The sequence below is a fragment of the Caretta caretta genome, chromosome 8, assembly GCF_965140235.1.
Source record: "Caretta caretta isolate rCarCar2 chromosome 8, rCarCar1.hap1, whole genome shotgun sequence".
NCBI lineage: Eukaryota > Metazoa > Chordata > Testudines > Cheloniidae > Caretta > Caretta caretta.
In genome coordinates this window covers 95120983-95146859 of record NC_134213.1, presented here as the reverse complement: position 1 = coordinate 95146859, position 25877 = coordinate 95120983, and the positions used below count along the sequence as shown (strand labels likewise).

At 48.2% G+C, this 25877-nt stretch overlaps 1 protein-coding gene across 2 annotated transcripts in view; it reads left to right on the top strand.

Moving 5' to 3' along the window:
- The first annotated feature begins 654 nt into the window (after positions 1-654).
- The window catches only part of PRKAA2 (protein kinase AMP-activated catalytic subunit alpha 2), a 36188-nt gene continuing 10965 nt past the window's right edge, over positions 655-25877 (top strand). Inside the window, exons 1-7 of one of the 2 annotated variants that reach the window (XM_048861163.2) lie at positions 655-798; positions 15046-15187; positions 17488-17581; positions 18891-19035; positions 19990-20077; positions 22667-22891; positions 23445-23720. In XM_048861163.2, the coding sequence (XP_048717120.2) occupies positions 705-798; positions 15046-15187; positions 17488-17581; positions 18891-19035; positions 19990-20077; positions 22667-22891; positions 23445-23466 (810 nt within the window). In that variant the 5' untranslated portion in view covers positions 655-704 and the 3' untranslated portion in view covers positions 23467-23720. Of the gene's footprint in view, positions 799-15045; positions 15188-17487; positions 17582-18890; positions 19036-19989; positions 20078-22666; positions 22892-23444; positions 23721-25877 lie in introns of those variants that run through there. The other variant, XM_048861162.2, reaches the window with a different exon arrangement.

Genomic DNA, 25877 nt, shown 5'->3' with positions numbered 1-25877 from the left:
GCACCCTGCTAGCCTGACACTCAGACATTCCTATCCCTGCCCCCAAGCCTGGCACCCACCCCTCAGCCTGGCACCCACCCCTCCTCCTCCTGGGCTCGCACCCTGCTAGCCTGACACTCAGACATTCCTATACCTGCCCCCAAGCCTGGCACCCACCCCTCAGCCTGGCACCCACCCCTCCTCCCCCTGTGCATGCACCCTGCTAGCCTGACACTCAGACATTCCTATCCCTGCCCCCAAGCCTGGCACCCACCCCTCAGCCTGGCACCCACCCCTCCTCCTCCTGGGCTCGCACCCTGCTAGCCTGACACTCAGACATTCCTATCCCTGCCCCCAAGCCTGGCACCCACCCCTCAGCCTGGCACCCACCCCTCCTCCCCCTGGGCTCGCACCCTGCAGCCTCCCTCCCTCCCTGACATTCTGCTATTCCTAGCCCCCCCCCCCCCCCGCCGCCCCCCAGCTTTGCGCCCACTCTTCAGCGTGGCATTTACCCCTCCTCCCCCTCTGCATGCACCCTGCCTCCCTCCCGGCCAGCCCTTGCGCTATTCCCATCCCCCCAGCCTGGCACCACGCCACCCGGCCCCCTCCCCCGTGCCACCCCCCACGCCCGGGCTGGCATCGCCCTGCCCCGGGCCGCCCCTCTGCCCGCGCCCCCCCCGCCCGGCCCTGCTGCATTGTGGTCCCTCCGGCAGCGCGCAGCGAAGATGGCTGAGAGGCAGAAGCACGACGGGCGGGTGAAGATCGGGCACTACGTGCTGGGGGACACCCTCGGCGTCGGCACCTTCGGCAAAGTCAAGAGCTGAGTATCGGGGCTGGGCGCGGCGGCCGCCGCCCGGGCAGGGGGCGCCGGGGAAACGGGATCGCCCGGCGCCGGGCTGGGAGCAGCCCTGGCTTCTGCTCCACGGGCTGGGCAGAGGCGAGCCCCCGCGGCCCCCCCAGCACGGCCCGCACCGGGCAACCCCCGGCTCCCTTCCCCCCAGGGCACGCACCGGGCAGCCCCCGGCTCCCTTCCCCCCAGGGCACGCACCGGGCAGCCCCCGCGTCCCCCCAGCACGGCCCGCACCGGGCAGCCCCCGGCTCCCTTCCCCAGGGCACGCACCGGGCAGCCCCCGCGGCCCCCCCAGCACGGCCCGCACCGGGCAACCCCCGGCTCCCTTCCCCAGGGCACGCACCGGGCAGCCCCCGCGTCCCCCCAGCACGGCCCGCACCGGCAGCCCCCGGCTCCCTTCCCCCCAGGGCACGCACCGGGCAGCCCCCGGCTCCCTTCCCCCCAGGGCACGCACCGGGCAGCCCCCGGCTCCCTTCCCCAGGGCACGCACCGGGCAGCCCCCGCGGCCCCCCCAGCACGGCCCGCACCGGGCAACCCCCGGCTCCCTTCCCCAGGGCACGCACCGGGCAGCCCCCGCGGCCCCCCCAGCACGGCCCGCACCGGCAGCCCCCGGCTCCCTTCCCCAGGGCACGCACCGGGCAGCCCCCGCGTCCCCCCAGCACGGCCCGCACCGGGCAGCCCCCGGCTCCCTTCCCCAGGGCACGCACCGGGCAGCCCCCGCGTCCCCCCAGCACGGCCCGCACCGGGCAACCCCCGGCTCCCTTCCCCAGGGCACGCACTGGGCAGCCCCGCGGCCCCCCCAGCACGGCCCGCACCGGCAGCCCCCGGCTCCCTTCCCCCCAGGGCACGCACCGGGCAGCCCCCGGCTCCCTTCCCCCCAGGGCACGCACCGGGCAGCCCCCGCGTCCCCCCAGCACGGCCCGCACCGGGCAACCCCCGGCTCCCTTCCCCAGGGCACGCACCGGGCAGCCCCCGGCTCCCTTCCCCAGGGCACGCACCGGGCAGCCCCCGCGTCCCCCCAGCACGGCCCGCACCGGCAGCCCCCGGCTCCCTTCCCCAGGGCACGCACCGGGCAGCCCCCGGCTCCCTTCCCCCCAGGGCACGCACCGGGCAGCCCCCGGCTCCCTTCCCCCCAGGGCACGCACCGGGCAGCCCCCGGCTCCCTTCCCCCCAGGGCACGCACCGGGCAGCCCCCGGCTCCCTTCCCCCCAGGGCACGCACCGGCAGCCCCCGGCTCCCTTCCCCCCAGGGCACGCACCGGGCAGCCCCCGCGGCCCCCCCAGCACGGCCCGCACCGGCAGCCCCCGTCTCCCTTCCCCAGGGCACGCACCGGGCAGCCCCCGCAGCCCCCCAGCACGGCCCGCACCGGCAGCCCCCGGCTCCCTTCCCCCCAGGGCACACACCGGGCAGCCCCCACGTCCCCCCAGCACGGCCCGCACCGGGCAGCCCCCGGCTCCCTTCCCCAGGGCACGCACCGGGCAGCCCCCGGCTCCCTTCCCCCCAGGGCACGCAGCGGGCAGCCCCCACGTCCCCCCAGCACGGCCCGCACCGGGTAGCCCCCGGCTCCCTTCCCCCAGGGCCCGCACCGGGCAGCCCCCACACCCCCCCAGCACGGCCCGCACCGGGCAGCCCCCGGCTCCCTTCCCCAGGGCACGCACCGGGCAGCCCCCGCGGCCCCCCCAGCACGGCCCGCACCGGCAGCCCCCGGCTCCCTTCCCCAGGGCACGCACCGGGCAGCCCCCGGCTCTCTTCCCCCCAGGGCATGCACCGGGTAGCCCCCGGCTCCCTTCCCCCAGGGCACACACCGGGTAGCCCCCGGCTCCCTTCCCCCAGGGCACGCACCGGGCAGCCCCCGGCTCCCTTCCCCCCAGGGCACGCACCGGGCAGCCCCCGCGGCCCCCCCAGCACGGCCCGCACCGGCAGCCCCCGGCTCCCTTCCCCAGGGCACGCACCGGGCAGCCCCCGGCTCTCTTCCCCCCAGGGCACGCACCGGGCAGCCCCCGGCTCTCTTCCCCCCAGGGCACGCACCGGGCAGCCCCCGGCTCCCTTCCCCCCAGGGCACGCACCGGGCAGCCCCCGCGTCCCCCCAGCACGGCCCGCACCGGGCAACGCCCGGCTCCCTTCCCCAGGGCACGCACCGGGCAGCCCCCGGCTCCCTTCCCCAGGGCACGCACCGGGCAGCCCCCGCGTCCCCCCAGCACGGCCCGCACCGGCAGCCCCCGGCTCCCTTCCCCAGGGCACGCACCGGGCAGCCCCCGCGGCCCCCCCAGCACGGCCCGCACCGGGCAACCCCCGGCTCCCTTCCCCAGGGCACGCACCGGGCAGCCCCCGCGGCCCCCCCAGCACGGCCCGCACCGGCAGCCCCCGGCTCCCTTCCCCCCAGGGCACGCACCGGGCAGCCCCCGGCTCCCTTCCCCCCAGGGCACGCACCGGGCAGCCCCCGGCTCCCTTCCCCCCAGGGCACGCACCGGCAGCCCCCGGCTCCCTTCCCCCCAGGGCACGCACCGGGCAGCCCCCGCGGCCCCCCCAGCACGGCCCGCACCGGCAGCCCCCGTCTCCCTTCCCCAGGGCACGCACCGGGCAGCCCCCGCGGCCCCCCAGCACGGCCCGCACCGGCAGCCCCCGTCTCCCTTCCCCAGGGCACGCACCGGGCAGCCCCCGCGGCCCCCCAGCACGGCCCGCACCGGCAGCCCCCGGCTCCCTTCCCCAGGGCACGCACCGGGCAGCCCCCAGCTCCCTTCCCCCCAGGGCACACACCGGGGAGCCCCCGGCTCCCTTCCCCCCAGGGCACGCACCGGGGAGCCCCCGGCTCCCTTCCCCCCAGGGCACGCACCGGGGAGCCCCCGGCTCCCTTCCCCCCAGGGCACGCACCGAGCAGCCCCCTCACTCTCTTCCCCCCAGGGCACGCACCGGGCAGCCCCCTCGCTCCCATCCCCCCAGGGCACACACCAGGCAGCCCCCTTGCTCCCTTCCCCAGGTCACGCACCAGGCAGCCCTCTCGCTCCCATCCCCGCAGGGCACGCACGGGCAGCCCCCGGCTCCCGTCCCCCAGGGCACACACCGGGCAGCCGCCGGCTCCCTTCCCCCCAGGGCAAGCGCCGGGCAGTCCCCGGCTCTTTTCCCCCAGGCACACACGGGGCAGCCCCCTCACTCCCTTCCCCAGGGCACGCACCGGGCAGTCCTCTGTGCATGCTCCATGCAGCCCCTGGCTCCCTTCCCCCAGGGCACCAGCCGTGCAGCCCCATCCCCTTGCCCCAGTGCGCGCCACCCCCCATTTCCTGCCCCGGCACAAGCACAGTGCAGTACCCCTCTTGCCACCAGTGCATGCACCGTTCATCCCTCCAGTTCCCTCCACTGGCCTGCACCCTCCCTCTCATGGATGCACTGGGTGAAGTCCTGTCCACTCCCTCTCCTCTCGCCTATGCTCTCTCCCCTCATGTATGCCCCTTTCCTATGTCCAGTGCACCAGGTGAGGCCTGTGCAATCTGTAGGCATGTACTAGGTGAGTCCCTCTTCCCTGTGTCACCCTCACCACTCCAGTGCCTGTACTCCTTCCCTCCCTCCGCTGTGCAGCCTTTCTCTACCCATCATAAACCAGGCCAGGCGGGCAGCGTCTGGAATCCACTTCCTCTGTGCATGCCCGGTACCCTCGCCATAGCCACAGCAGGGGACAGGCTTTCTTGTGGTCGGTTACTATAGCCAGAGACCACAGTGACTGGGATTCCTGTGCAGGGAATCAGACCTGGCAACCGAGGCTGGAAATATTTGCCATGGGCATGTTCAGGCAGCAGCACAATGTCAAGCCACATAGGTAGCAGGCTGAGGCAGCCAGGCATGCTGCAGAGAATTGGCTTGTGAAGCAGGGCGGTGATTATAGCTGAATGATACCCTCTCTGTTGTTCACCACACAAAAGAGCGTGGCTGTTAGGGTGACCAAATCTCCTGATTTCACAGGGACAGTCCCAATATTCGGGGCTTTTTCTTATATAAGTGCCTGTTACTCCCACCCCCTCCCAATTTTTCACACTTGCTCTCTGGTCACCCTAGTCCTAGTGGGTGTCAACTTGAAGAACTGAATGCTTCCCTCTTCACCTGGCGTCTGTCCTTCCTAAAGCTGGAGTGTCCCTGCTGCCTGTGGGGCTGGTGGAGAGTGGGGACGCAGGGTAATCCTGGAGAGAAGAGGGTAATTGGGTGTGGGCAGGAAGTTTCAGGGAGATTCAACCCCTGCTCTTCAATAACCACATGCAGCCATTTCTAACCCTGACCTTTACATTCCTCCTTTGCCTGTGGGTAAGAATAGAGAGTGTTCAAACGTTCGTTCCTCAGTATGGAGGAGATTGGGACCGAAATGGTGACTGAAGGGACCTGTCTTAGCATCTTTGCCCCTGTTGTGTGATATAGATCATCCTTGAGTTCCAGCTGTGTCACCACTGTAGAAGAAGTAGCAGGTGTCATGTTGGGGAATAGGAGCAAGAGCCAAAGATGATTTCATCTCCCTATCCCTAGACAGGGGCTTTGGGTTCAGAACTGTAGCAGAAGGGATGGGGGAGTCAGGGTTGATTTATTCATAGGGATTCCTACAGCAAAGGCTGATTGGTGATCAGTCAGAATTCACCTTGCCCTTTCAAGTCAGATACAAGCTTTCCCTCAGCGCTCTGAAAGACTTGTGAATAAAAGTACATGCACCTTCTTTTTCCCCCTATTAATTCCAACGTTAAGTTGAAGTTTGACTTTTCTCAGGTAACAGTGCCAAAGAAAAATACACAATTCATCTGCTCGCTAAGAAAAAAAAATGTTCCTCTTCACTCAAAGCCTGGCAAAAGGGGGCCATTTAAATCGTTAAACCATTACTGTACACAATCCTGACTTTCATACACAGCCAGCAGGTTCCAAAAGACGTGTAAATCAATGGAAACTATTGGGATTTAAGAACAGTTCTTTTCATGGAGTAGTGCCTTATACGTATAATTTTTCTCAGTATTTTGCCGAAACCACCATCCCCTTTTCTAGTGGGAGTTCGGTATATGCAAAGTGGATTTATGGTATCCAAACTGAGATTAAACTAGGTGTGCTCTTTGTGTGCTAAATTATAGCAATTTTGATTTAATGGGCACTAAAGTAGCCTGTAATCATTATGTTCTAACAAGAAACATGAAGGAAATTAGATATATTATGAGCTATTGATTCAAGCATATATATATTTTGCATAATTATTTCCTATTCATTAAGAATATGAGATATGTAGTCATTTTACAACCATTTTTCAGGCTGATTTGTTTTTAATAACCCTAGTGATCTGGCACTCGCACTTTGCACAGTGCATTAGGGAAGTCACTGAAGAGTATGCTTTTGGGAGGCAAGAACAAAGATAAGAAAACATAAGGTACCACACAATAATTAAGAGGGGGGAAAAGTGTGGGGATTATCAAGGAGGAAAAAAAGAAGTGATTTCTTGAAGATGATGGATGGTTTTAAGCAGGGACTGGATTTTGGTTAAAAGAGGAACAGGTAATAGGATCCAGCAAGAGATCCAGGATGGGATGGGTTGAGTGGCTAAAAGGAGTTGTGAGAAGTGTCAAAGACAACAGTGAGATTACAGGTCACAGGGTTTCGTTAGGTGTAGGCAAAATTATAGTGATTAATAATAGCAGTAAATATATTATGGCAGCGCCCAAGAGCCCCAGCCAAGATCACTGCCCCATTGTCCTGGGCACTGTGCAAACAGATCAGAGTCAAACCCTGTGCCTGACAATCTAGAAGACAAATTAGCCACAAGTAGGGGATGGTGATATAACACACACGCAAATGATTATGATGAAGAATTGGGCAGCTGTGTTAGTTACATGTTTTATTGTTTTTCTTTTTAATGGGGGGTGGAGGTAGGGGCAGGAGAGGGGAAGTTAATAGAAGGAAATGAGTTCTCTCACTGTCCCATCAGCTCTTGTGTTCCCGTGGTAGTACTTGCAGAAGCAGTAAGTGCTTTGACTTTTACTGCATCAGAGAAACCCAGGTGCCTATGAAGTAAAGTTCATACAGAGTTTCTGTGGAGAGCTAGGACATTTGGGGACTTCAGCGTTCATTCAACTTTCATGACTGGTGCAACTTATCGCAAGAGAAATATTGTTTCTTTTCACAACTATTTTTTGCTCAAAATAGCTAAATCAGAAAGGGCCATTTTTTGAAATAGATTTGTTTACATCTCTTCCATGCGCGCCTTGCTAACCGCTTGAGATGCATGTTTGCCATACGCTGACAATAATGCAGTGTTCAATAGCAGAAGTAGGTACTTAAGAAGAGTAACACTATTAATTTTCTTTTGACTTGGCTTCTCTGAGGCTGCAGTCAGCGCTGATGACTAGCCCGTGCAGTCATTGTCTTGTAAGAACTGGATGGCTGCTGCTTTTTCTCTCATTATCCTGGTCATTTCCACCACCAGACTAACCTACACTAGCCCAGGCCTTGATAGTCCCAGTGTCACTTCTGTTTGTGGTTGCAGAAATTGGCCGGAATACTCGTCACTAACAGGAAAGTGACTAAAGCCAATTTCAAACACAGCCCTCCCACCTTTCTCGTCTAGGGAATCGAGTGAGCAAATTATTTGGTTTTGTTTGTATTAACTTTCTGAGAAATTCCCCCTCTCTTCCCAATGGCTCATGGCAAATGTCAAGAGCTGAAAGCTCTACGGGGCTTGTGTCAGGCCACTGCAGTCAGGAGAAGACATCTATTGACTCGAATAGGCTTTGCATCAGGCCCTGAACGGGCATAATAAAGTAAAGGGAGAAGTGCTCTGAAAAATGGTGGTGATGCTGATAATCCAGGAGTGTTAGCATTTTTGGGCTCTCTGGGCCCCTCTCTTTAGGAGGAAAAACTACATCAAAAATCTCTGAGTCTCTCCTTTGTGGAGTGTGCCCACACCTTTCCCCCCAAAGGGAGGGCTTTGTGACCCCATGGAGGGGTACATCCTGCCAACCCCAAGGATCTGTGGGTCAAAGTAGCACTACCCCCCCAGGCCTAATGATTGTCTTCCCCTCCACGCACATAGTAAGGTCACCCCATTTCCAATGGCAGCCAATGCTACTATGAAGGTTTGCTGCCACTGGCTGAATAGCCCACCCCACTACTGCTCACCTCATGCCTAACAGGGAGGGGAGGTACAGAGGCGAGTTCCAGCAACATTACTTCATGGAGGTTTCCCAGCAGACAACCACCAGGTACCAAAAGAGAATGTGCTACAATACCATCTGCTTCTCACTCTTCCCTTGTTCGTGGAGCCCCACATACGTGATGGTGCAGGGGGATTTCTGCAGTTCTCAAGGGAGTGTACATTGGAGCTGCTGCTCCTTCCATATCACATCACCCCTTCCAAGATATGCTCGTATTATCCCCCCTCCATCAGAATCAGAGGAGGAGAGAACCTTTTGTTTTGGGCTGTGTGTGAGCAAAGGACAGGAACCAATATCCCCCCTCACACAAGAACCTGGGGGAAATTAATTGCAGGATCTACATTTCTAAAACCTATTTCTAATATTAGTGTATGAAAAATTGTTCATGTACTGCGAGCAACAAGTTTCACACCTTCCGCTACATGGAATCTAGAAATGTAAGGCTGGAGGGACCTCAAGAAGTCATCAAGTCCAGCCCCCTGCGCTGAGGCAGGACCAAGTAAACTTAGACTATCCCTGACAGGTGCTTCTTAAAAATCTCCAGTGATGGGGTTCCACAACCTCCTTTAGAACCTATTCCAGAGCTTAACTACCCTTATAGTTAGAAACTTTTTCCTAATATCTACCATAAATCTCCATTGCTGCAGATTAAGCAGATTAATACTTGACTAACTCCAGTGGATAGGGAGAACTGTCCTCTTTTTAACAGCCTCTGACAATTGATCACTATCCTCTTTATAACAGCTCTTAACAGCTGTTATCAGGGGCACCCTCATTCTTCTTTTCTCAAGACAAAACATGCCCAGGTTTTATAACCTTTCCTCAGAGATCAGGTTTCTAAACCTTTTATCGTTTTGGTTGCTCGCCTCTGGCCGGTCTCCAGTTTGTCCACATCTTTCCTAAGGAGTGGTGCCCAGGATTGACATGGTACTCCACCTGAGGCCTCCTCACCAGTGCCAGCTAGAGTGGGATAATTACCTGCCATGTCTTACATATGACATTCCTGTTAATACCACCCAGAATGATACAACCCTTTTTAGCAACTGCATCACATTGTTGACTCATATTCAAGTCGTGATCTACTGTAATCCTCAGATCCTTTTCAGCAGTACTGCCCCCTAGCCAGTTATGCCCCACTATGTAGAGGAACACAGACTCCTAACTAGACCCAGTAGCTTAAGATAAAATCATTAGAAAGAACAGAACACAAGCTAACAACTAAAGATGAAATGAAGGCTAGGCACAACAACCTACTAAACGGGGTGGAAAAGTGTGTTTACTCCAGTATGGAAAGATTCCTCTGGCTGGAAACAGCTACATTGGAAACCTGCTGTGTTTAAAAGGCAATTTATAGTCACTCTTTTGTCTCTCAAGACATGCGTGTAGACTTAACAAGTCACTGGGGAGTGAAACAATAATAGCTCTGTATCTTTGATGCTTACTGTAAGCAAAAGATGGATTACAAAGCAGACTGTTATTTTTAATTATTGATGTGTTTGAACTTAAAAAAAAAAAAACCCTGCAAAGATGCGTGTTGTTTTTCAGGGATGGAAAGAAGATAAGCTACTCAGTAACATTATTTCTTTAAATACAGTCTTTCAGGCCTGCTCTATCCTTATGAGTGAGGATGGGAGTGATGTAAATACATAGTAGAATATAATATGTCATTTGTATATAAAGGATGGTGCTGAACCTAGGGATGAGATCTGGGTTTTGTTCCTGGCTGTGTCACTTGTGCATGACTGTGACCAAGCTACTTAACTGTGTTGTGCCTCAGTTTCCCCACCCAAAGCAGTTATTTCATTCTTACTGACCACAAGAGATGGGGCATGGTATCATTCTTTAATTTCGGAAAATGGTTTGAGATTCTCCAATAGAAGGTGCTTCTGTGGGCACAGGCAAAGTATTATTTATTATGCATCACACTGTTGAGGTGTGTGATTTGTAGGCCTTAAATGTGGGGTTTCTATTGTCCTACCAAATCATATGTCCTGTGGGCTTATTCATCCCTGATGCAAGGTCTATAGGTATTGATCTGATGTGCTCCATTCCGGCCCCCTTTCTCTCCTCTCCCTCTTCTCATTACACTATTAACCTGTACTCCATGTACATGTTACATTAACCCTGGCTGGAAGAGAGACCGACTTCCTTCCAGAACTATGCCACAAAGGGCCTGGGGAGAATTCTCCCAGGGCAGGGTCACCATAAGTGGCCATACACTGTCCCCCTCACAGATGTAGAAGGGGGGTTGCTTTAGCATAGCGTTTTCTAGAAATTCTGGGCTACAGAGCCGTCCATTAGCAGCATGGCATAGGGTGCTGTAGGAGCTGTAGCTCATGAAAGCTTATGCTCAAATAAATTTGTTAGTCTCTATGGTGCCACAAGTACTCCTTTTCTTTCTGTGGATACAGACTAACACGGCTGCTACTCTGAAACCTTGGGAAGCTGTAATTTCCAGAATCCCAGGAGATGCAAAGGTGCATCCTAATACTGATGACTGGTATTTTCTACATACTGCACAGTGAGAATGACCCTGTTTACCTCAGCCCATAGTTAAATCCCTGACTTGCATGTACAATACAAACTGTAGCATATTGCAGTTCATGCAAAACGGGGCTTTTATTTTCAAGGGTGGCCAAGTGTTTTATTTTTGGGACACTCTTATTGAGGAAAGAATCTCTGGCAGTGTTTATCTCTTCGCTAATAATAATGACCTCCTTCACCCAGAATGGTAACAGCCTTACTGCTCTGTCATTTTCATGCTCTGCTCCTGTCCGCACTCACACACTGCAGTGAGCTTCTAGTGATCTGCTTAAAGCCTTTAAAATGATATGCTGTTAATAAGTTAATGGCAGGGTTTTTACTCCCTGTCTTGTGCTTCAGAATATTATTCTGTGGCCTCCCTGATTACGAATGTCACTGTATCTTTGTGTTTATTGTAAACAAGTTTTCAGTGTAATCTAAAAAAAAAAAAAAAAATCAAAACCAAAACAAACGAAAACCCCACCTGTGCCCCACCTTTTTAATGTAGTATAAGAAACATTAACAGTTTTGTAACTGTATGTAATCCAACGCTGTTAGATAGAAACAGCTGATTATGGCATACTTTAGAAAATACGTATTAGAGTGCATTAAGCAAATTCTCAAGTAGAAATAAATCAGCTTTTTAAAAATGTAGTGATCTTAATCTCTTAAAATATGTCAATGGTTTCATTGGTTTTCCCCGGTTTTAGATTAAATTTTGGATCTCTTTTCATACAGAGAACTCCTTAGATCTGTACTGATTAAGTATAGATTTATTTTAAAGACTTAAATAAAGTTGATTGCTATGGAAGATAGTAAAATAAGTGACATCAACGATAGGAAAGGCACCCACAGCATTTACTAAACGTATGGCAATTAAAGATATGTAGAATCAGGACAAAACTGAGAATTTTCAGTTCAAACGTAATCTCAGTGCTAAAGTACAGCTGCGAGTGCGAGAGCTGGATATTTACCAAAAATTTTAGACAGAGAAGTAGATAGTTTTGAAAATAAATGTCTGCGAAAGATTCTGGGCATTGGCCGGAAAGACTTTGTTACAATGAAGAGTTCTGAGAAATCGCCAACTATCAGCTCATTCATTGCCACCAGAATCAGAAGGATGCACTGGACATATCTGGGGCACGTACTCCAGCTACCAACACACAGATTCCCACATGAAGGTACTGGTGTAAGGAAACAAGGGCAGTCAAGAGAAATCTGAAGAAGACCTCTTAGAAACGGGGGGAGAACAGGCCATCTCTGTGCCATAGAAGAGATAGAAGTAGCAGCAAATGACAGAGAGGAATGGAAGATACTAGTTTTTGCCATGTGTTCTAATATAGGCCTGGGAAGTATGTTATGTAATGGTAATTAACTATATGAAGCTAAAAGCAAAATATTAACCAATCCTGCAAAAACGTATACAGGTACTTACGTTTGCATGCTGTGAGTAACTATGGGATGACTAACATGTTGAAATTCTGGCCTCTTTGAAGTCTGTGTCAAAAACTCCTATTAACATCCGTTGAGCCAGAATTCCACCCACTCGATGTCAAGTTAAGCATGTGTAAGTCTTTGCAGGATCCTCACCATTTATAAAATTATGGCCAAAAAATGGCGTTAAAGGGTTTCAAGTTGTCAGCTGCAATATAAATGGTAATGCCAAAGGCATTATTGCTATGATATGCAAGGAGCTTCCTATAGATTTAACTTTGTTATAATTTTGCCTTCATACACGCAGAACACTTTGTGGCACAGGCTGTTCAATCATAAGGAATGGGTCTAATTCCGAGTTCTCTCACACCATTTTTAATCTGATGTGATTCAACTAACCTCAGTAGAATTACTCCCAGTTTACATCAGTGTAAGTGAGAGCAAAGTCAGTCCCAATGTGCTCAATAGGAGACAAACAGCATCAACACATTTCTCTCTAACCTGTATTTTTAAAGAATGTACTCAAGTTTGCAGCTGCAGCATCTCCCCTAAAATCAGGGCTTACTACAAGGCTTAAGGACTGATTTCCCACTGCAGTATTCAGGAGCCAAGAAACACAACTGTGGAAACTTCCATTGAATAAAGACTTCTGCAGAATTTGGCCTTTGCTGTTAGTTTGCACAGCGGGAGGATTGCATATAATTATTTAAGTGTGTAAAGTTCTATTTTTAAGACTAGGTTATTTGAGATTTACTCTACCCCTGTGTGACAATGAATATTCGTCCCCGTGATGTATGTATATCTATTTCTGATTAACCTAATCTTTACATGCTGTAAATCCTTGCAACTTAGCCTTGGATATGAGCTCCACAGAGACAGATTGCCCCTTCAGGGACATATTTTTTCAATATTTTTTGTTTAATTTGTTTTTAGCACTTGTGTGCTAAGACTCTATAGGGAAAGTAATCTACGCCAGACTACATAACGGTCTAGAACTTGTCATTATTCTTGATTATATCTTTGTGCTGAACTTAACCCTCGTTCAGAGGGCTAGTTTAAGACCTGTGCATCACGTAAGTCCCATTTAAGCCCTGTAAGTCCACTGAGAGCTTGTCTACACTTATTGGGGGAATTGACGAGCAGCGATCGATGCATCAGTGAAGACCCGCTAAATCTAGTGAAGAACTGCTAAATCAACCGCAGATTGCTCTCCTGTCGACTCCTGTACTCCACTGGATCGAGAAGGGTAGGGGGAGTCGACGGGAGAGCGTCTCCTGTCAACACTGCATAATGTGGACCCCGTGGTAAGTAGGTCTAAGCTATGTCAATTTGAATTAGGCTATTCACCTAACTCAAATAGTGTAGCTTATATCGAATTTCCCCTGTAGTGTAGACAAGGCCTAAGTGGTACATAAGCCTTGTATTAATCAATTTCTCCCTTGAAGAACTGGAAGCCCTATGTAAAGGCAAGTCCCTTCCTGGCATCCTACTCCCTAGACCAGTGCTACTCAAAGTGTTGGTCCGTGGACCGAGCCACTGGCTGCCGGTCTGCGCACACACATTGGGGGAAAAAAAATTGCCGGTCCTCCACATCAGATAGCTTGAGAAGCACTGCCTTAGAGGACACTCTAACTAGAGCTGGTCTGGAATTTTTCAGCAAAACTGAGCATCAGGCTCCCATGTGAGGGCCCTAACCACTAGGCTATTGTCTGTTCTTAGGGGAAGGCCGAGGGTCATAATATCTCACACTCACAGAAGTTTTTAAAGGTCTACTTTTTGTTCTGATGCAGAATGAAAACAGATTTTTACATTACAAATTTTTTTACCAAATGGAATTATTTTCCAGACAGCCCACCCCTAGAGACCACAAGAAAATCCTGAGATTTCCACTAAGTGTTGATTAAGCTTTTGCAAAGATAGATGTCTGTGTAAGGCCTTCAAGACTGGACCCTTTGGTTATGGTGAAGACAGTTTGGGAGAGGTTGGTTGGAGTATTCATCAAGTCCATAGTATGGCATGTGAACATAACCTGTCATTCAGTCTAAATGCATTTTAGCAGCTAAGTATTTTTTAATTCTCACAAGAAGTAGTACATTAAGTGATGACAGAAGGAGGCTGGCTTAAACTGACAAAAGCTGGGAAATTTCACATTAAGTTAAAAACTCTGAGCCAGATTCTCCTCTCGTGTTACACCACTGTCACCCATGTAAGTGATATGGACCAGTACAACTCAGAGCAGAGTTTGGCTTGCTCTACTGAAGCGCTCGATAAGGCATGCTTGGAAAATCCCAGTATATGATTTATGCAGGGCTTTGTGGGCGAGAGAAAGTAGCTTTAGTTTAATGTGGTTAGAAACCAGAAGGCAGCATAGGAAGGATTAGAAATATGTGTAGTTAGGGGAAGTTTTGCAACATGATGGGAGAGACAGGGTTAACTCCATCCTTTCATCTCCCTAATGGTTTGACGTTCAGTGAGAACGAAGCTGCACTTTAAAATACATAACTAGTCAGAAACTACTTGCTTGTGGATCTCTGGGTAAAACATGTATAGACTTGTCATCCTTCAGTAAAGCTTGCAGGATTTTGAGCACTCTGTATAGAACTTCATAGATAATGCTCTATTCCATTCTCTCCATCCTGAGTGACGATGGGAGGACCTGCTTAGGAGTGAGTGGAAAAAGTGCCTCAGAAACAAGCTCTCTGACCACATAGTTTCCATGTCCATCAGAGCTGTGGCCTCTGAAACTTTCTGTAAAGTGGTCAGTTGTGTCCACATTATAAATCCAGGGTTGGGGCCTGGACTGAGGTCACCAGACTCATTTCACACAGGGCCACTGAGTCATCTTCAGATGGTAACAACATGTTTTGGACTTGAATCACTAACCTAGAGGTGATATTCCTTTATTAGTCATCTGAGTCATGGAGTCCAAACACCAGTCCCCTGTGCAGGCCTGGTGGTTCCCAACTTTCAGACAGTTTACCCATCATGACCCTCCTTCCATTGTTCCCTCAGAACCCACCTATGTCAGTAAGCTAAATTACTCCTACAGGTCATTGCATCCTCTTTAGTGACATTCTAATGTTCTCTTTCCATTAGTTGGAGAACACCAGCTGACAGGACATAAAGTAGCCGTAAAAATTTTAAATAGACAGAAAATTCGGAGCTTGGATGTGGTTGGGAAAATCAAGAGAGAAATTCAAAACCTAAAACTCTTTCGGCACCCTCATATTATCAAACTGTAAGTACTATTGCTAGTGTTCTCTGTGTTCATATTGCATTTCAGTTCTATGTTGTGTCAGAGGGAATTCTCTTGAATGCATTTTTGTTTTACTAGCAAATTAAATTACACTTGCAGAAGATGGAAAAGACTGAAATGGTTAGTTTGCATTTTGAGAAGTGTATCGGGGAACGGAGCCAGCTAATTAATATTCTCTAAACAATTCATTCAAGACATTCTTTAGTTTTTTGCAAATAAGTTGACACATCTATTCATTATGGGCCTGTCCCATGCACACTGAAATCAGCGATTTCAAAGGGCTTTGGATCAGGCTGCCTTTGTGCTGTTCCAGTCATGGACCTACCAAGTTATAAATTAAGGCCTTGATCCTACAAGTCTTATACACATGCTTCACTTTACTTGACTTCAGTGGAATGACTCCCAGTAATATATAAAGCTAAGCAGGTGTGCAGGTTTTTGCTGAGTTAGGGCCCAGTCTTGCGACATTGAAGTCAATAAGAGCAGAGTCAGAGCCTTAGAAAACTATACAGACCAGTTTTGCTGGGAAGTTTGGGGTATTATCTTGGCAATCCCATGCATAGTAAACTTTATTGAATCAAGTTCTGCATACTTACACCTGTGTAAGCCCTGTTGTTTTTCAATGGAATGGCAATGGTGACTGAGAACTGAGGGCTACAAGGAACTACCATAGATGTCAATGGGAGTTAGTGTTCTCTCTTCTCTTTTGGCCTGATCCAGCAGTTAATGAGACTTTGAAGTTAATGTGACTTTTGTCTGTGTAATGACTACATGATCAGGATCTCGAGGTGAAATCCTAGCCCCAAACCAATAGGAGTTCTCCATTAGTGGTCTGGATATCAGAAGACTAAAGTTACCATTTTCTGTTTATGATGTTGAAATTCAGGAAAGAGGTTCCAAAATTGACACTCTGAGGTATCCGAATTTAAGTTGCAAATAGGTAACTGCACTGCAGTAGTTTAGTGTTCTCAGATTAAAAATCCAGAAACCTCCAGGTTTAAATGCACAAATCAAGTTATTATAGTAGCCAGCCATTAAATACATTTGGCATGTCTATAAAATAAAGTGGTTGAATGGCTATTAGAAATATAATTTGTTGTTTAGAGCACTCTTGAAACTGGCATGTCATCTAGTGAGCCTTCCTCTTAGAGGGAAGGGGTCAAATTCTGCTTCCAGTTAATCCACCATAATTCTGAAGTTACTATTGACTTTAATGGAGTTACTCCACAGTATCATTAGCATCTTTGAGAACAGATTGGTACCATTTCATAAATCAGGTAGCAAAAAGTGCTTCTCAAAGAGGCATCTGGCACTCTGAGTCTCAACTGGTTCTCATATATGTCAAAGAGAACAAATTATGGCCTAAAAATTAAATCGAAGTTAAGAACATCAATATGGTCTGGGCTAACTAATTGAATCATGAAATGGTATGTTAAAAGAAAATTAGGAAGTGAGAATGGATTACATTTACTTTCCATTTTATTTGATTTTTTTCCCTGTACACAGTAACGAATTATCAGAGACTTTGGTATACTGGATCTCAAACCACTTTAAAGTGTATTAACCCTTATTGATCTTTTGCGGGTTTTACTGAACACGATGTATTTACATGCAGTTTTAAGAAGACAGGAAGTTATTTGTTCACTTCTAGTGTAATGATACAGAACACAAATTCAACTATAAGCAGTGCAAACACAAAATCTGAGTACAAGAAAATGGTTGTGAACCTTAGCTGGTGTTGCTATAAATTTATGTAGCTTCACTGAAGTCAATAAAGTTATGCCAATTTACTCTAGCTGAGAAACTGGAGTGTAATAGGACAGATTCAAACTTTACCTGCCTATAGTACCTAGAGTTCTTTTCTCCTGCATCCGCAGTACAAGGGGGGAGGGGGGGAGGGAAGGTTAATATTCCTTTTTTGCTTTTACAGCAATCTCTTAAAACATTGCTGTAAATCTTAGCCAAAATGGAAGTTTGAAAATCAGGTTAGTCCTAAGTGTGGTAAACTAATGTAGCAAAGATTTCAGAGGATTATGTAAAAGCTTAAGAAATAAAGAAGTGAATTTGTGAAACAGATGCTTTCAACAGACCATTGAAAGAGATTATATTTGTTTGCATCTTGAAATATAAGCAATTGCTTTTCATATATAGAAAGCAAGTTTATACACAAGATCAAAACAAATGTTTATTTTACAGAAGAAGTTATAATAGTAAACTGTTTAAAAATCTTGCTCTGTTGTTACTAATTAAGTCTTTCTAAATTCTCTCTTTTGTTTTTGAAGATACCAGGTCATCAGCACTCCAACGGATTTTTTCATGGTAATGGAATATGTATCTGGTGGCGAATTGTTTGATTACATCTGTAAGCATGGACGTGTAAGTGACTGTATATTGTCAAGATAAAGATTCGGGTGGGAAAAGGATGGTGCTGCAGAATAAAATGGTTTTGCAAAATGGGATGCTTTTTAGCTAAATGGAACAAAAATAGTCCTATCCTGAATATCTTGCATTTGGCCTAGAATACAGTTGTATACATCTCTTTGCAACTACTCCATGTTGTGTTACAACATATAAACAAGAAATAAAAACAAGCCAGAAAAATAATCCAATCAAATAATAAACCTACTGTTAAGTACAAGGAGAATCACTCGTAACTCCCTTATGGATGTCTTGGTAGGTTTCATACAGCCACCAGCCAGGAACAGCAGAACGTATAAGATGGACGAATAAAGGTCTCAGTTAGGATACCGGGAAAGTTCAGGCTACAGTGCTAATGTTCTTCTCTTCCTGTAGGGTCACAAAAGAAATGCATTTTGTACTAACCTATTTCGTATGAGGACACTGATAGGAGAAGTCATTTCCATTGGTCCTTTACATTTATGAATACAATTCTGATTTACAGCATGATTTTTTTTCCTCAGTTTATAGAAAATACTTGATCTTTCTAAGTATTAAAGTTAGGCCCTTTCTGGACTTTGACATTTAGAAACGACATTTTTCATGAAAGAACATTACAAACTGGTCAGTATAAATGACCAGAAACGCACTTTATTCGATCTAATTCCCCATTGCATTCGTCCTAATTATAGAATCATAGAGCTGCTCCATTTTTCACCTCTACAAAGCCACCTACTTCATTCCTCATGGCTGAATTTGTTCCCTGTAGAACATTGTGCAATGCTTTCTCAAGTCTAGATTAAAATCTCCTGTGATAGGACTGCTATTGGTTCCCTTGAGAGACTAGGCCACAGTTTAATAGATTTCACTATTAGGAAGGTCTTTGTCAGTGCTTAATTTGTAATGAAAGAGGTGTTGAGGCTCAAAGCAATTTTTTTTTGCATTGACACAGCAAGCCCAGAGGTGCAGGGGCTATAAACTGCCAAGCCAAGATGTGCCGGGGCTCAGCCCTGACACAAATTAAACACAGGTCTTTGTGACAGCCAGTCTAAATTGAGCTTTTCCTAATTTTGTCACATGGCTCCTAGTTATTAGCTTTATTTCAAAGCAGTAATGCAGTATAAAATGCAAGGGGAAAAATCTGCTTTATACATTTGTCTCTGTTTACAGTGTTTTTACTGTAATTTTATCTGTGCATCATAGAGCTTTTCAGCTCACGACGGAGCCAAAGGTGTTTTGCCAAGTGTCGTTTCAGAGAAAGGTTTAACCGTCTCCCGGTGTTTTGTAGGTGGAAGATGCGGAAGCTAGACGCCTTTTCCAGCAGATTCTCTCTGCAGTGGATTACTGTCACAGGCATATGGTTGTCCACAGAGACCTGAAACCAGAGAATGTGCTGCTGGATGCACACATGAATGCCAAGATAGCTGATTTTGGTATGTGACCCCAACAGCATTCCAGAAATGTAGCCAGCTACAAGCCACTTGCTGGAGTGTGTCAACATAACATGCCTTACAGAACTGAGTCAGTTTGCATGGCCATGAACAATTTCATAATTTTAATTGAAGAGTTCATAATCGTAAACACTCACCCTTCAACGAAGACAGGCATCGCTAGTGAGATCTCTTGTGTTTGTAGTATAAACATACATGGGTTTTAGCACAGTGGAGAAACAAGGTAATTTGCAAATTCATCACTGTTTTCAGCGTAATAATTAAAAAAAATTAGCTAACATTCATGGTAGACTCCAATGCAGTAACATCAGAACGGAATTTGTCCCTGTATGACCATAAGAATGGCCATACTGGGTCAGACCAAAGGTCCATCTAGCCTAGTATCCTGTCTTCCGACAGTGGCCAATGCCAGGTACTTCAGAGGGAATGAACAGAACCCGTAATTATCAAGTGATCCATCCCTGTTGCCCATTACCAGCAGACAGAGGCTAGGGACACCATCCCTGCCCATCTTGGCTAATAGCCATTGATGGACCTATGCTCCATGAATGTATCTAAGTTTTGGGGTTTTTTTTGAAGCCTGTTATGTCTAATCTCATATGCCTACTCCTTTTGTAGAACTATTTGTGCGTTGGGATCACTTCATTTTACACACAAGCAGTGACAGGAGTCTTCAATATGATTTAGAAAGCTAGTTAACAGTCTGAGGCAGCTCACTGCAGATGCATTCTTTCTCCTAGTGATAAGTGATGTGAGAATTATTTGTAATACATAATGCCCCACCATTCCAGAAACCCCCAATTGTTTAATTTTATTATTTCATAATTTCCCCCACTCCTTCCCTTGGTACTCCTCCCGTCATCCTTTTAGAAGCATAGAATTCTCGCTAACCATACATTCAAAGCATGCGTCAATATGCAAGAGTCTTACTTTTAGGGTTGTCGAACATGATGTCAGATGGTGAATTTCTGCGAACCAGCTGTGGCTCCCCAAACTATGCAGCTCCTGAAGTCATCTCCGGAAGGTATAACTTATCATTGAGAAAACCCATTTGAATGCAAGTGTATGGTCCGGTGTGATTCTTGCATTTGTTCTTGTATTTGAAACTTATTTTGTACTACTGTTAAAGATAGCTGAAGCTCCCCCTCACACGCCTTCATTTTTAAAAGTGGGAGTGAATCTAGTCACAAAGCCTTGTGTCGTTTTCTTTCTATGATTAAAAATAGAAAACGATCTTTCTAAAAATTGTAAAGAGTTATTAAAAGACATTTGTGGTTTATATACCTAAATAAAGAATTAGGTAAATATATTTTTGACCTGAATCCTTTTCATGTGCAAGGAGTTTCCCTCCCCAAAATTCTTATTCACCTAACATGCTAAATGTTTCATCTGTCTATCTTTAATTTTGTTATGTTGTTAAAGAGAACTAGTCAATGATAGACCAACCAATTTTACCCACCCGCTTCCCAAACCTTAACAATGGTCTCTACCCCTTTTCCATACCTTCCCAGTGGTTCCATCTGAAAAGTCTTATCTTCTGGCTTCTTTTAATCAATTTCTTTTTTCAGAAGAATGGTTGCTGCTGTCATGGGATGGAATGGTCATGACTTCCTGTTAAATTAATGATGAACAAACCTGTGAAGCAGTCACGCCCTACCGAACGGCTGTTATTTGGCATTTCTATAGCACCCTTACCTATTGAAAGCACTGCCCAATCCTGAATTAATCTTCATCACACCCAGATGGAAGTACGACCTTTCCTTTCCCATTTCACAGTTCTGAAAATGGAGTTTCGGAGAAAAACTGATTTGGCCAAGCCCATACAGCAGGCCAGTGACAAAACCAGGATTAGAAGGAAGGATTTCCTAATTTAGAATCTTGCACATATTCTTCATAACCACCTGTTTTCCAGTCTCGTACCAGTTATTTTTTTATACCATGTCTTGTTTGCATTCATTTTAACAGAAACCAGGTGGCAAAATCGCAGTACACTTTCCCCATATCATTTTTCCTGCTGTATCTCATCTAACAGGCCAAATAAACACAGCATTTTGGTTAATGTGGATTATTTTTGATTAAGTTTCCTGTCACTTATGCCAGTGGAAGTGATGGCAGAGTTCCTTCTGAATTAGACCCTCTGGAGGACTGAGTGGAGGCAACAACTCCACTTACAGGGATCAGTGAGTCATGCTGGCTGGACACGGGGCAAAGCCAGGAAGTCCACAGCTGCTGCAGCTCCAGAAAGAAGCTGCAAATCAAGGTTGTCCCCACTTCATTCAGTAGAGCCCTAACTGTGCTTTCATTCAAGCAGTATAGAAGAGAGTGTTCTATCAGAGGACAGCAAGAGAAAAGGTACAAGTTATTGCCCTCTAGGTCCCGAAGGATTGCAAGGACTCAACCAATTCAGCTTGTTAGCAATGAATAAAAGAAACAAAAACACCATATACGTCTAAACCAGGTTCATCTACTAATCCCCTGACTGTATTGCCTTCCCTTTATCAGGCCTCCCCGCAAACTCCCTCATTGCTGCTCAGCTTCTCATTTTATATCCTGGAAGGGTTTCCCAGCCTACCTTGCTCTTAAAGGGACAGCACCTGTCAGAGTTATCATTACAATGTTTTTCACATAGCATGGAGATTGATCAGACTACTAGTTCTGTTGTATGACATTGCACATGGATTTATGTAGGAGACCAGAGTATGTGAGCAGATTCAAAATTCACCTTCTGCCATGGCCTGATGAGTAACAAAGCATGAAAGGACAGGTTGTAAGACAGAGTAGATATATCCGCTTGGGTCTAAAATACAAATCTGTGATCATCCTATCAATCTGGGAACCAGCAGAAACACTGGGCCCCCAGAATTGTCAAAAACAAGACCATAAAGGGCGGTATACTTATGCATCTAAATAATTGGCCAGTTTTTTCAAAAAATGCTGAGTACGGAGCTGCTCTCATTGTCCTCAGAAGGAGCTGCTGGGTGACAAGCACTTTTGAAAATAAAGCGAGCTATTTAGGTGCCTGAGTATGGCTGTAGGAGCCCAACTTTTGAAATTTTGGCCAAGGAGGAGCATGCTCACAATGTTACTGAAAAAAATCCAACACGCAGTAATCAAAGCAGTGTATCAAGGGCACCCAAGCTTTGTGATAACCATGCCCACATTAGCAGTTTCCTAGAAGCCTAAGTACTGGATCGGACTTGAATACAAATTTCTTACAGAAAAAATAAATGTACAGAGGTGTAATATTTGCTTGTAGTTATATCTGTCTTGGTGGATGTATAGAAATAGTTGGCTGAGTCCATCAGCCATTGGAACAAGAGAAGAAGCTTTTCACAGAGCTGTTGGGAAGGAAGAGCAAACTTGTTTCCTTGCCTCTTCATTAGCTTCTGTGGGTTGCACCTTCGTGTCTCAGTCTGAGTGAACCAGAGACGCTTCAGTGAGGCTCAGTTTTAGGACACTGGGGTAGGAGTACGAACTGAAGCATTTAGCTTTCAGGGTCCACTTTTAAGCTCCTCTGCTATATTATAACCTCTACTACAAAGCATATAATGCCAATTGGCAAACAGATAAAACATGGAAAGGAAATCTTCTCTGTTGCCTTGACTTTGTTTAGGTTGTATGCTGGGCCTGAGGTGGATATCTGGAGTTGTGGTGTTATTCTCTATGCTCTTCTCTGCGGGACGCTGCCATTTGATGATGAACACGTTCCCACGCTCTTTAAGAAGATCCGTGGAGGTGTTTTCTACATCCCCGAATACCTCAACCGTTCAGTTTCCACTCTCCTCATGCACATGCTGCAGGTTGACCCACTCAAGCGAGCAACCATCAAGGACATAAGGTAACGTCACACATCAGAAGTCACAATAGAAGCCTCTCTCCTCAAATATACCTTCTTGCGTGTGGTGGGCAAGCTGTGTTGCGGACACAAGGCTAGTTGACCCTGAAAACTTACAATGGCAAAGCTACATCTCTCGGGGGTGCGAAAAATCCATACCCCTGAGAAATGTAGCGATGACTACCTAAGCCTGGTGTAGACAGTGCTAAGTTGATGGAAGAATTCTTCTGTTGAACTACCTACTGCATCTCAGGTAGGTATATTAACTACAGTGACGGGAGAACCCCTCCCATCGCTGTAACGAGCGTCTACACTGAAGCGCTACAGTGGTGCAGCGGCAGCTTTTAAGTGTCAACATACCCATAGTTTATGAAGGTTAGTAGGTGCATTTCAGCAAGTAACCGGGACCTTTTCTATTGCATTAAAAAATGGTCTCAAATATCCTTAACGGTGCTTGGCAAAAGTAGCCACGTGATGCAGTAATGCTAAGAAATTAGCATTCATCTGCCATGTTTTGTTGCTTAATTAAAAAACTTCTCCTTCCTTCTGAATGCAGGTTCAGCATACGGTGTATTTAATATGCAGAGTCACAGCAAAACATGAAAAGATGCATAGACCAAGAATGCAGGATCCACAGCCCGCGCTCTAAAAATGAAACACCTGAAAAATATTCCTTAATGAGGGCAAATGGCTCACCTTTAAATGTAGTATAATTTTCTCATCTAGCAAATGAATAAGCTGGTGCTGTACTTCTGCCTGCTCACATTCCCATATAAATTCAGCTTAATGTGAGCACTGAGGTTTTTTTAGTCCATATTTGGGCCTTTAAATATAATTAAAAATGCCTGTCTGAAAGCAGGACTTAAACTGAATAATTTTAGTACGGTGTAAACTAGGAGCATGCTCGATCTTCTGTGAAATACAGAATAATCATTAAATCTAAATGGTGTTTTAAAATAGGTATATAAATGTCACAGCCATCTGAAAGTCCTTGGGTCTTTAATTCGTTTGGAAATGATGGTTTTATAGTGCAACTGCTGTCCTAAAGTGAAAATGGGGCTTTTTTTCCCAAGTCTCTCAGTTTAGTGGCTCTAATGCATCTTAGGGGAGGAGCGCCCATGAGGGGACAACAGGTGGTAATGGGATGTGGCGGATGGGTGACCACTTTGTAGCTACATCAGCGACCAAGAGTCTTTACCGTCTGATGGGTGTTTGGGTCTCAGGCCAGTTCCTAACATACAAATAAAATCACAGTTGCCGTGCCGGACGAACGATATAGGGTTTAGTTCACATGCAGGTGCGATTATTAGGGGTTGGCAGCACACACAGTCCTGTAGGTGTGGGTTTGCATGAGGAATCCCGCCCCACCACCAAGGGCCCCAGCTCTGGGATGCCATCCTACACATTATGTTTACTGCCTTTGGGCTGCATACGACCATCCAATTGCTCCTGGAGGTTTAAAGGAGCAATTTTGTGGCAACGCCATCCCCACACCCAGATTATGCTCTCCAGGGTGTGACCAATGCCTACCACAGGCCATGCGTGAGAGGGAGATGTTAGTGACCACTCCATCCCCATGCAGGAGCAGAGAAACACCCTGATTGTCAACTGTCCCTAAGGCTGAGTTGCCCCATAGTTCCTGATGAAATAACCAGCGATTGCCACGAGTGTTTCCCCAGTCCCACTGCCCTGTGGAGATGGAAGATTGATGCATGCTGAACACCTCCCCTCCCACTCAAAGACTTTGAAAGCATTGGAAAAGGCAGTGGCCACAGTTCATGCCTCATGAAAAACTGAAATCCCAAGGGAGGCCTGTAGCGGGGGGCCTGTCTGCAGACAGCACAGGCGAAATGGGGAGGGAGCAAGGGTGGAGGTGCCTTTTGGAGAGTGGCCTGTCTGTAAACTGAACATCAGCCTGGATTTGTGAACCAAGGCTGTTGTTCACTGATGTGGTGTCACGGGGTCCACTCACCACTGGCAGCGCCACTGCCAGGGCGCTCTGGGGATTAGCTCTGACCAGCCATTGCACCCTCCTCCAGTGTTGTCTCACCCATCCTGCAGGCCCCTCTTGCTCCAGGAACCACAGCCTCCCCTCCAGCCGCAGTCACCCCATGTTCCCCTTTCCAGGGGTAACAAAGTCCCTCTTGACAGATGGGCTCAGGCAGTCTTCCTGCTCACTGCCCTGCTGGTGCCACTTGGTCAGCAGCCGGTCGGGGGACCCAGGCCCACCCTCTACTCCGGGTCCTGTCTCAGGGGCCGCTAGTCAGCAGCCAAGGTCTGCATTCCTATTCCTTGCTACTGTTCCCCTGAACTGTCTCCCACCTTCTTGGCTCCCCCGCCAGCCTCCCTCCTCCCAGGGAGCACCCACACACTACCCTCTATACTTCTGAATACACCTTCGCTTCTCCCAGGAAATGCCTGCAGTGCCCCCATTGCCAGCTTCCTAGCTTATATAGGTCTTACTTGGTCCTGCCCAGGTGAGCCTGTTCTATTTAAATCCCTGGCTCCGCCTCCAGGTGCAGGTTGGGGAGGTAATTGGCCTACTTGGCCACCTTAACCCTTGCAAGCCTTGTGTCGGGTGGACACCCTATCACATGCAGGAGACCTTGCACACACGTTCATTGCTTTGTTTGGTGTGACTATTTCACACAACTTACAGTCTTGTTGGAAGTTACAACAAAAAGACCAAAAATGGAAACTGTCCTTCGCCCGTCTCGTCAGTATTGTTGTGGTACCTTAATCTGAAGAAAGCATGCACTGGTGCTACCTGTGTGTTGATAAATAATTAATAGTTTGCAGGGCTGTCAAATGAAGGCCTTCGATGAGCATTTTGTTTTCTAGAATATGATAGTAGTGGCCATGCCTGTTTCGAGTTCCACCAAACTCTTGGCCACACTGATGTCTTGTGGCAATGAGTTCCACTGCCTGAATGAAGCCTCAGACATCACTAAAAATAATGAACTTGATTGTCAACCAGTGTAAATCATTG